Source organism: Corvus brachyrhynchos, unplaced genomic scaffold (assembly GCF_000691975.1).
Source record: "Corvus brachyrhynchos isolate BGI_N302 unplaced genomic scaffold, ASM69197v1 scaffold245, whole genome shotgun sequence".
Lineage (NCBI taxonomy): Eukaryota > Metazoa > Chordata > Aves > Passeriformes > Corvidae > Corvus > Corvus brachyrhynchos.
The window spans coordinates 5,199,549-5,211,337 of record NW_008238988.1 but is presented as its reverse complement, the minus strand read 5'-3'; the positions used below and the strand labels follow the sequence as shown (position 1 = coordinate 5,211,337).

Genomic DNA, 11,789 nt, shown 5'->3' with positions numbered 1-11,789 from the left:
CAGGAAAACTCATGGCAGGGAGTAAAGCAGATAACCAGGAGCAAGAAGCCCAGATTCCCACTGAACTTCCCCCACTTGGCCCTCCCTGCGCTCTCCCGAGTGGGAATCCAGCTCCTCTGGGCACACATGGCACGCCAACTTCCCAAAAGAACAGCTCAGAGCATCGCCAGCTCCCTCATCCCAGCTTCCCACGGATCCCAGTTTCTTTCCCAGGCACTGGACATGCTGGTTCACCCCTCCCAAGTCCCTCACTGAAGCCCTTCCATCCCCTTGCATCCTCAGCTCTGCCCATGTGGAACACAGACAGCTCAGGTCGTGTGGCCTGACCAAAACCCAGAAGTAGTGCAAGACCCAGTTCTGCCATTCAGCTGCTGTTTGCCCTCCTAAAATAGCTGTTCCAGGTAGGAGTCAATTGTTATGTGCTGAATTCCTAATGCTGTGGATGTTCATGATCCATCAGCTTGAATAAAGAGGTTGGCGTGTTCTAAGGGCATGGTTGTTTAGGGGAAACTAATCCCCTAAAATATCAGAAAAACCAAAGTTCTGAGTGGCTGTAAAATGCAGAAGTTAATAGTGCCCGCAAATTACACAAACCCCCCCATATTCCATGAAAATTTAGACTAACTTTGGAGTCTACATCCCGCCAACAGAGGGTGAAGGATGAGTATTCAGTTTTCATGAACTGGAAGTGAACCACAGCAGTGCCACCACACACGGCAGCCTCCTTCCTCAACCTTTGCTTTATTCCCAGACATTTTACACCTGTCAGATATCCACATTTTTCAGCCCATCCAGTGCACACAGATCCAGTCAGGCTGCCCTCACAAACAAAGCTCTGTCTGTAGGAAGAAATGAAATGCACATTAAATGTGAGGGGAGATAAAGGCTCCCATTGTGGCAGAAGCAATGACACGGCTACGTCAGATGTTAATCCTCACTGGGAAAATCTGTGAGCAATTCCTTAATTCTTGACTAAGCAGCCTGATGAGGCTCCATTCACTGAATCCACAGACAGAGATATGTTTTTTTAAAATAACAATCATATTTCATACTATTTGGTACTCCAAACTGAATGAATACAAGACACCTCTTTTTCAGTTTTGAAGGGCTTCAAGTTTTCCACATGGGAATTTCCACCTACAGATTGCTAAAATTCTAACCATCAAGTATTAAAATAAACATTTTCAGGCTCCTTTTGCCTGAGAGAAACTTTCCCAGAGAGGTTCTTTACAAGAGCACTCAATGGCAGCTCTCAAACATAACTTGAGCCCTTCCCAGAAAGGTTCAGCTAGAAAAAACTATTTGAAATAAGGAAAATTTTAACATAAAATCTCAGCAGAATGGTTGAATTTGGCAATAAATTAAAATACCTGGCTCTGGAAAGGGTGTTCATACACACTTATAAACTATTTTCAGATCCAAAGACAATTATGGAGGTTTGAAAAACCTGAGTGAGGCAATTCTATTTTCCAGTTCTGTGGGATCTTGGGAGGACCAAGGAATTGTCTTTTTTTTTTTTTCCCATTCCCTCCTTTAAACAGTTGCACACACTCAGAGCAGCCAAAGCAGCTTGAACCACAAACTGCTTTTATTTCCCATCACGAGCTGGGGGGCAGGTTTGAACATGAAGCTACTGGGAAATCTCAAAAGAAAACCACCTGAAAGAAGAGGAAGCAAGAAAATCACATTTCCTGCCATCAGCAGCACAGTCTGGCTGTCAGAAAACTGAACATGGTCCTGCAGAACTGAGATAATCAAATCTGTGATCACAGCACACAAGGAACCATCTCCTGTGGAGCCAGGCTGGGAGAGCTGGGGGTGCTCACCTGGAGAAGAGAAGGCTCCAGGGAGAGCTCCGAGCCCCTTGCAGGGCCTGAAGGGGCTCCAGGAGAGCTGGAGAGGGACTGGGGACAAGGGGGAATGGTTTTAAAATAAAAGGGGAGGTTAATAGGGAATATTAGGGAGAAATTCCTGGCTGGGAGGGTGGGCAGACCCTGGCACAGGGTGCCCAGAGAAGCTGTGGCTGCCCCCGGATCCCCGGGCGGGGGCCAAGGGCTTGGAGCAGCCTGGGATAGTGGAAGGTGTCCCTGCCCATGGCAGAGGGTGGGACTGGATGGGATTTAAGGTCCCTTCCAACCCAAACCATCCCATGATTCTGTGACAACCTCCAGTTCTATGACAACCAAATTCTGAAGGTCACCAGCTCCAAAAGCAAGTGGCACTTCAGCTCATGAAGACAGGGAAGTGAATCAATGGTAATTCCATGGAATACTCTGGATGGGGTGGGGAAATACTTTCACACAAGAGATTCTTCAGTAAAATCTGTGACTGTGGGAAAGAGGAAAGGCCTTCCTAACCAAAACTCCTCTGCTTAATCCTGCACAGGGGCTGTCACTGAAAAGCTCCAATATTTCATCCAGAAGACTTGATGCAAACTTACAACAGTGAACAGCATTTAGAAGTGATGAACCAGAATTGTCATTATAGCACCCAATTCCACTCACTTATCCACCTTCAATAAAATCATTCATGTCTTGTATACTCAGATATTTTAGAAAGCTTCAACCACATTCTTTCAGTTACTTTTGTTTTAGGGAAGAGTTAAACACACTGGCATTACATCATGCCATAATTTAGTGTATTTTTTGTCAATACAGAATTCCAAATCTATAATACAAAGTGTTATTTATCCTTATCCCTGCAATCTCAATCCCTAGGAAAGGATTTGCCTTGATTTCTTTACTGCCTTAAGTCTTACACCATATAATCTGCAGTTGGCAGTGCTTCAGACTCAAAGATATCAACATATTTGACTGGTTATACACTTCCATGGTTTATTTATACAAGAATTTCTAAATAAATCTGAATGGTGGAGAAGAAAAGTAGATGAAAACCACTTTAATTTAATTAGTCACACGTATTTTACCACTTTTAGAGGAAATCAGTTTAAGAGATTTACTCTGCCACAAAGGATTTATTTATTTTTACACAAATGGGTCTTTTTTTCCCCATGAAAATCCAAAGAATAAAAGAATACAAGTGCTGTAATTAACGGGGTGATAAGAACGTGAGTGATAATCACTTAAATGCTCTGAATAACAAGAATTATGTTAAAATAAAAACTGTTGCAACATCTCAACTACTGCATGTGTGTGTGTAGTGTATGTGCATAACCCAGCTGCTCCTTCTTTGTGAAGATCTTTCAACTCTGTGATCACATCTAACATAAATTAGAATAAAAAGCTTGCTCATCTACCACAACAAAGTCATAACCGAGCAGAATTTGTTTCATTTTCCTTCTAACAAATCAATTCTATCATTCATTTCCTGCCACCACATCGCTGGGCAGAGCACAGCCCTAAATTTCAGTAACACAGCTCTAACAACCCTTTTTCACCTGCCTTGATTCAGGAGCACGGAACTGTTACAAAATGAAGATAAAACAGAGAGAAGAACTCAGCTGCTGGCCAAGTTCAGGCACTCCTGGAACTCTGCAGCCATCAGTCCCAAGACACTTATAATGATTTACCCACAAATGAGATCTAAAAGGTTCATAGAATATTCAGAGGATCAGAAATTGAAATTAAAGCTGGTGTTTTGCTCAAATTGACAATTCCCAGCTCTCCAAGCCCAAAGCCAAGAAGTTAGGCAAGAAACACAAGCTTATAAAACTCTACCAGGTCAAGATGCTTTTCAGCGTACTAATTTCCTTTTTTGGTGTTGTAACATGTCCTTAAATATTGATTTCCTTCTTGCTACAGTGGCAAACAATTTGCAGCATGTGAGAATAATATCTGCTCAAGCTGAAGGTAACTTTGAGGCTACACATGTGACATCTTAAACTGAAAGTTAAATAATTAAGTGCTCATACATTTGCCAAGGACCTGGCCTGAAACACTTCCAGGAATCCAGGGGCAGCTACAGCTTCTCTAGGCAACCTGTGGCAGTTCCTATGTACATAAACATAAAGAAATAAATATATAGAAATATATTCCAGAACAACATCATGGATGTTGAGATGAACAGACACTTCTAAAAATGTTGTTAGCCATTCCTATTATATCAAAGATCATGTTCTGGGTATATTTCATCAGGAACTTTAGCGATAGGACAAGGAGATAGGAGTTCAAACTGAAAGAACTGGAATTTAGTTTAGATATGTGGAAGAAATTCTTGTCTGTGAGGATGGTGATGTTGTAATAAAACAGCCCCAAAACTAAAATTACATTATTTCATGTCTGCTATCTAACATAACACACTTTTAAACATTTTTCTTTTTTTAAAAAGCTCAACACTGTACACCTTTCTAGCTCTCCTTCACATTATTTCAGAACACAGCAGGTGACTGACTTTTAAATAAATGGAGCCACTCATTTGATCCCAGTCCGGTGACCTCCCTTTGTTCAACCACAGACACGTGTGACCTGTCCTGCTCTTCCAAAAGGAAGAAGTCGTGCAGAGGAGCTCAAGGGTGAAGCCTCAGCCTCAGAAAACTTCAGAGTGACACAAACTTAGAGCCTGTGACTGAGCTGAAAAGAGATGTCATTCACTGAGCAGTAAAAATCATCATTTTGCTTATCCAGTAATTCTCAGCTGCTTCACTGAAGCAATCTGTAAATTCCAGGTGGAAGATAGATTTGAGTTTCATGGAGAACTAAGCACATTCAAAGCAATCCAGCTGGCACAGGTGGGATTTTCTGTCCAGAGCAGCTAAACCCGTGAGCCTTCATGTTTGCTCCAATGCTGGATCCAAAAAAGGCAGGAATAAATGTTTTGCTCTGCTGCAAACATGGAATTGCCTCTGATTTACCAAGACTGCCTGAAGTATTCCAGCCAACAGCCTAAAACTGGCTTTCCCTGAACTGTTTTAATGTTTGTGCTACAAATTGAGCAATCCAAAACAGGAACAAAAGGCTGATCTTTGGGACTGGTTCCAATGTCAAGCACAGAAGGAACCCCACAAGTGATGAATGTCCTCCAAGTCATCAATGCTATAAATCATCCCCAAACACAGGATCACAGCATGGTTTGGGTTGGAAGGAACCTTAAAGAACATCCAGTTCCACCCCCTGCCATGGGCAGGGACACCTTCCACTGTCCCAGGCTGCTCCAAGTCCCATCCAACCTGGCTTTGGACACTGCCAGGGATCCAGGGGCAGCCACAGCTTCTCTGGGCACCCTGTGCCAGGGCCTCCCCACCCTCCCAGCCAGGAATTCCCAATTCCCAATCTCCCATCTATCCCTGCCCTCTGGCAGTGGGAAGCCATTCCCTGTGTCCTGTCCCTCCATGCCTTGTCCCCAGTCCCTCTCCAGCTCTCCTGGAGCCCCTTTAGGCCCTGGCAGGGGCTCTGAGCTCTCCCTGGAGCCTTCTCTTCTCCAGGTGGACACCCCCAGCTCTCCCAGCCTGGCTCCAGGACATAAGTTTTTCAGGAAGGATTTTCCTGGTTTAAGGCATCAGTTTAATTAACACATCCACAATTGATCTTTTCACAGACCTGATCCTGATGGTCCAAGCCAAAATCCTAAAGCTCACCTTACTGGCCTTATCAAGCAGGAAACACTCAAAAAATCCCTGGGACTGTCGAAACATGAAAAGGGCTGCAGTTTTAGATTTAGAATTATATTTTTACTGAATTCTTATCAATTACAACAGTTCGCTAAACTTCAATCCCAGCGCTCTGAAGCACTTCCACCAGTGGAATTTGCTGCCGGAACCACTGAGTTTATCCCTTATCAGCTCTTTCCACCCCTCCAGGGAGATCTGCATTTTTTGAAACCACACAAGAACAGCTCCTGTGCCACATGACCAACATGTGAGCACCTCCCAAAAGTGAGTATGTGCTCCCAGCCCGTCCACAGTCACGGGGCTTTTGCACAACCCCAGCCTCACACCCCGGGTGTGCGCTCCTGGAAACCCTGCTTTGTTCGGTTGGAACAACAGGTTCCTGGGAATGTCTTCCAAAATAAAGAAGAGCAAGACAGTCCCTGTGCACACCTCAGACCTGCCACCAATGAACAAGATGACAGCAAAGATTATTATGCCCTTGGATGGCTTCAACTCCTCCCTTCTCCACCACAGGGATTATTTTTCCGTGCTCTCCTCCTGAACTCACTTCCTTCTTCCATCTACTCCACGCCAACTCCAGAATTCCTTACCCCTTCATCCCCACGTTTAAATCTTCCTTCCATTTTTTCTAACCCTGCAGGGTTTCCCCTACCAGAAAACCAGCACAATTTTCACAGGAACCCAGAATGATTTCGTTTGGGAGGGACCTTGAAGCCTACCCAGTTCCACCCCCTGCCATGGGCAGGGACAACTCCAACTGTCCCAGGCTGCTCCAAGCCCCGTCCAACCTGGCCTTGGACACTTCCAGGGATCCAGGGGCAGCCACAGCTTCTCTGGACAACAATTTTAGTTTCTTTCACCCTAAATTTCACTGCCTGTGATTCCACTTGCACCTCGTGCTCCATTCATCCCAGTGCTCACTAATCCTGCTTTTTACAACACTTATTATCTACAGAGCTCCTTCTCTCCTGCTCCACACCAGCCACGCTCCAGAACGGCTGCAGCCACTTGCAGCCCACTCACACAGATCACATCACACCAGTGACCTTTTCTCTGGCCAACACTCACACCACTCCTTCACCCTCACTGTTTTCAACCTTATAGATATCTCTGAGACAACTGCTCGTGCTTCTTATTTTAATTTCTTGCTCTTTTGCAGGGGTTTTTTTCCATCTAGGCCTTCTGCTCACTAACTGGCACAGTGTCAGCTCTTACACATCCTTGTCATGCTCCTCCAAGAGCTCTGGAAAATGTCTCTCTTTGCTTTCAGCATTGTTTTTCCCTAAAAGAGTATCCCACACACAAACATTCACCTGTCATCAGTCTTTAATCCAAGTCTGTCACCTCTAAATTAAATCCCATCCTGTTCCTTTGATCTCAATACTGTCCAATCCATGTTCAAGCCCGAATTAAGTCAGAGCAGAACTCCTCATCCTTCTCATCCCACAGACATTTTCTGCTGCCACAGTTACAGCAGAAAACACCCCTCTCACCCACAACTTGTAACCCAAACATTGCCTACATCTCTGCCTTCGTCCTTGTTGACCAATCCAGCAGGAAAAGTGCTGGACCACATCAAAGGACAAGCACAACTTCTAAGCCACATCCATCCTTCGCTACTCTGTTGTAGCTGAACCATTCACCAGAGAACGATTCTGGTCCCATTTAAAGGAGAAAGACAACAGAATTATTTTGCTTAAATATGCTTAAATAAAACATAAAAGCTGAGGACAGGGAAGAAACTTGCCCTCAGAGACACATCCCAAGTGCTGCCACCTGCCCCTGCTCTAGTGAAAGCATCCCAAAAGTCCCAAGTTCTCTCTACTCAGAGGCCACAAACAAAAGCAGAACACACAAACAAACAAATGTGATTTAATACGTGGAACACTGCAAATCTGAAAGTTATTTCATCTGTGTGTGTTAGGTCACAGAATCCCAGAATGGTTTGGGTTGGAAGGGGCCTTAAAGCCCATCCCATTTCACCCCCTGCCATGGGCAGGGACACCTTCCACAAGCCCAGGTTGCTCTAAACCCTGTCCAACCTGGCCTTGGACACTTCCAGGCCTTTTGGTCAGGAAGGAACTGGCCAAAACTGAGCTACAAGATATTTTTGAAAGGATGGGAAGAACAGAACCAGAAAAAGTAAAACCCAGTAAGATTTAGAGTAGTGAAGGTAACGCTTCACCTTTACCAAGTAAACCGTCAGGGTTTTATTTGCAAAAGAATAACACACCTGGAGATAAAAAAAGCCATAAAATAGAATTCAGCCTTCAATCAGAAGGTCCTTTACATAAAGGAAATTGTTATCAACCAAGTTCAAAGACCTGTGTGTCTGACACACCAAAACCAACGTTCTCAGTGTGCTGTAAAACTACTAAAAGCACTGCTAAAACCAGACTAAACCAAATCAAAGTCACAAACAACAACAAACTCTTGATTCCATACCCTTAATTTTCATCTTGATTACGAAGGCAGCTAAAACAGTTTTTTAAAGCAGCCCAACTCCAGCCTGAGGAGACAGATCTAAAAAATAAGACCCAGTGATCCACTCTGTATTCACAAGTACTTCCAGATTAAAGGCAGTAAAACATTTGTTTTATCAGTACTTCTTCACTTGGGGATGAATCTAGTATACAATATTCTTTTTCAAATACAAAAATGGGTTTTTTACTTACTAGACTTCAGCAACTATTAGGCAGGAAAATAATATACATTAAAAAAAACAAACAAAAAACCCCCCAACCTTACCAAACCTATGTCTGCGAGTGGAGTAATTTAAATAAACACAGGCAACTTGACGATGTATCCATGAAAAAAAGCCAGGAAAAAGCAAATACCTGACAGGACAACAGTTGCATGGGACAAACCCACAAGCCAGAAAACAGGAAAGAGTCACCCAAAAGTTCACAGGCCATGGATTCAACAGACTCGCCCAGGACTTTGAAAACTCCACAGAGAAACTCCGTAACAAAATGGTTGTAAAGCAGCTCTCTTCAGCTGGGAGGGCTGAAAAGGGCTGGATAATTTAAGATTTAAACAGAAGACCCTTGTATAGAATATCACTCATTGTCATCTCCACAGAAAACAAGAAGCAGCCCTGCTCCAAATTATTGACTTATCTGAAAGCCTACATTAGTAATTTTCATCCTCTTGCACCATTTTTGCTGGTTCTACAGCACTAATTAAATAAATCCCAGAGGTCACAAGGTAAGGATAAAATTCTCTTAATTAATCTGCTCAAATTGTAGCTCAGGCTGATATTCCTGACGTTACCGATGAACCTTGTAGCAAGTTTAAAATGCAGATATAAAAAAATACCTCAGCACGTGCCAAGCCATAACCAACATTTCCCTGGCATTGTGATGCCCCAGGACTTGACAGCTGAGGAACCAACTGCTCAGTGGGGTAGCTGTGGGACAGCAGCCTCCCCGGGGTCCAGCACATACGTGAAAAAGGGCAAAATAACAAAGAGAAAAGCTTCTGACCTTTGCTCTGAGCTGAACCATGAATCAGCAAAACCAGCCAGCAGTTTCTGTACTCTTCAACAGGCACCTTAGCATATTTTAAGTCAGTTGTACTCATCATACCTCATGCTTGTGTGGTCAGAGAGGATTCTCCTGCCTTACTCAGACGTGTCACAGCTGGTTTGACACTTCCACGCCAGGGCAGCAGCCACCCTTTGGATCCAGAATTACACACACCTTACCAAATGGGAATAATATGGGAATAATAGCTACACCAAGGCTTTCAAAGGCACAGATAAGACTGAATCCTGGGATCTGACCTTGCTGTTTTCTCAGGTCTGGATGCAGCAGTCAGGAAGAAGGGGAGAAAAGCACCCATAGGGAACAGAGGCCAGGAAATGTGCAGTGAAGAAGTCACACCAGAAGGCACCAGAAGCCCCTTGAAACATCAAAAGTTGATCTGCAAAGGACTGGACCTGCTAATAAGAAAAGACTTGAGCACTGCCCTAATCAGCTTTCTGAGGACTAGAAATCATCCCCGTCATTAGTCTGCTCAGGCCCAGGAGTTTATTTCTCCCCTGCCTCTGGTGCTAACCTCTGGGAATCTCTCCTTCCCAGCACCAGAATCGTCTCTGCACAGCCTATGCTGTCATCTGAAACATCTGCTCCTCGAGCTTAATGAGACTGAATCAGCTTCCAAAATGGACAAGGCACAGAGTCAAGAAATTATCCTTTAAGCTGCTGACGAGCGCAGTCTCTTGCTCCCATTACCAGGAGCAATCCTGCCTCACCTGGCAGCTCTGCTCGCTCCTGCCCCTCTCTCCCTATGGCACAATTACAGGGATGGCAGCAGTTTCCTCCTCCCCTGGATGTCCTGCATCTTCTCTTCCCAGGAACCATGTGGTGCCAACAGCAAGGGGCTTCAGGGTGGTGGACAGGGAGAAGCAGCTCCAGTTTCTGCTCAAGAAGCTGTGCCCAGGCTCCTCTAGCTCAGAACTCGCGTGGACTGAGACCTTTGCTTGCTCCTGGAGCTCAGTGTCTGTCTGCTGGGGGGATGATTTGAAAGCCAAATTGTCACACAAGTGAACTGGACCATGCAGTATTTATGGAGCTCCTTCCTGTAAAGAGGCTGATAAATAGAGGGAAAACAACAGAAAGCCCTGGTTTTCATCTCTGAAAGTTCCCCTGGGACTCCCACCTGAGACTCAGGATGAGAGAAACCTGCCTGCCCCTCTGCCAAGCCCATGCCAGGACATGCTCAGCTCCTCTACAGCTCACTCTACTGTGTAACATCTCCCTTGTCCTTGAGGGAATGCAGTTGGACAGCAAGTCCTCAAGAACAGCAGGTGAGCAGTGGCACAGCTTGTCAGCCTCAGGAAAGCAGGGGCTCACTTGTCCAGCAAGACCCTGGGAGCCCTTCCCACCAAAGGAAAAGTGCAGGGAGCTGAGGTCTTCACCCTTCTTTCAATTCTGTTCCCCAAGGTCTCCTGTCCTCCAGCAAAGGACACACAAATGCAAGGGGAAGGGCGGCAGAGGGGCTGTATTCCCACCTCATTTTGAAGTTGAGGTGGTGAAGCAAATTTCCCTCTATTGGAAGGGTAGGAATTAAGGATTACGTGTGTATGAGATGCCTGTTGCAACCCCTCCAAGAGAAAGGAAGAGAAATCCCACTTCATGCCCCCTCCCAGTGGGCAGGTGATAAGAAAGGAAATATAGAGCACAAGATCATCATTTCCCTAGTGGAGAGGACAAGGGTCACAAAGGGGAAGCCAGAGATAACCCTCCCTTCCATCATTCCTCACTGAAGATGAGAGATCAAAAGTGGGACTGTGGGGAGGAGGGAATGGACAAATAACTGATGTTTCTACTCTGCTCCTTCTGCAGGAAAGGTGTGCAGGGAGGGAACTGCAGGAGCACTGAAGGCAAATATCCACCCTCACTCACCCTTTGCTTAGGAAAAGCAGAGCATAAGAAGGTTCTCAGCCACCTTCCCTCCCGCTTTCTTCCACACATGCCAAGAAACGAGCAGATACCCAGAGCTCCCTTTTCCATGTCTCTGGGTCCAGGTGTGCATGGCCCAGATCATCTCCTTCAGGTTTGTGCACACAGGGAGGTGAGAGAGGGAAAGATGCTCAGTTCCCTTTGTGGCTGGAAGTGGCTGATGTGCCCAGTACACCCTGAGTGGGGGGTACCTCATCCCCCGGTGGGAGGGAGGGTGGTCCAGTCTCCCCTCTCTCCAGTACACGCTGGGGGATGCCCAAGTCTCTTCCCTTACAAGTGTGCCTGGGAGGGTGCGATGCCCAGTGCCGCGTCCCTGACACCTGGAAGGGGAACTCCCAGTCCCTCCTCGCTCAGGTATGTGCTGGAGATGGGCACCGCGGGTCCTCTCTCCCTGGATAACTTGTCCTGTAGAGGGTGGTCCAGTCTCCCCTCTCTCCAGTACACGCTGGGGGATGCCCAAGTCTCTTCCCTTACAAGTGTGCCTGGGAGGGTGCGATGCCCAGTGCCGCGTCCCTGACACCTGGAAGGGGAACTCCCAGTCCCTCCTCGCTCAGGTATGTGCTGGAGATGGGCACCGCGGGTCCTCTCTCCCTGGATAACTTGTCCTGTATCCCTTATACAGGAGCACAGCGGCAGCAAGGGCGGCCGGGTGCGTGTGCCGGGGCAGGAAGGGCCGCCCGGTGTCCCCGCGCCGGGGTCACCCAGCGCAGGCTCCGTGCGCACGGGGGATGCCCAGCAACCCTCGTCGGGACCACGGG

At 46.1% G+C, this 11,789-nt stretch overlaps 1 protein-coding gene across 2 annotated transcripts in view; it reads right to left on the bottom strand.

The window, feature by feature from the left end:
• Nucleotides 1-10,675, bottom strand: part of DDHD1 (DDHD domain containing 1) — a 60,112-nt gene extending 49,437 nt beyond the window's left edge. Inside the window, exon 1 of one of the 2 annotated variants that reach the window (XM_017738872.1) lies at nt 9,822-10,675. In XM_017738872.1, coding sequence (XP_017594361.1) covers nt 9,822-9,930 — 109 coding nt within the window. In that variant the 5' untranslated portion in view covers nt 9,931-10,675. The remainder of the gene's footprint in view (nt 1-9,821) is intronic. The other variant, XM_017738873.1, reaches the window with a different exon arrangement.
• Nucleotides 10,676-11,789: the final 1,114 nt, after the last annotated feature.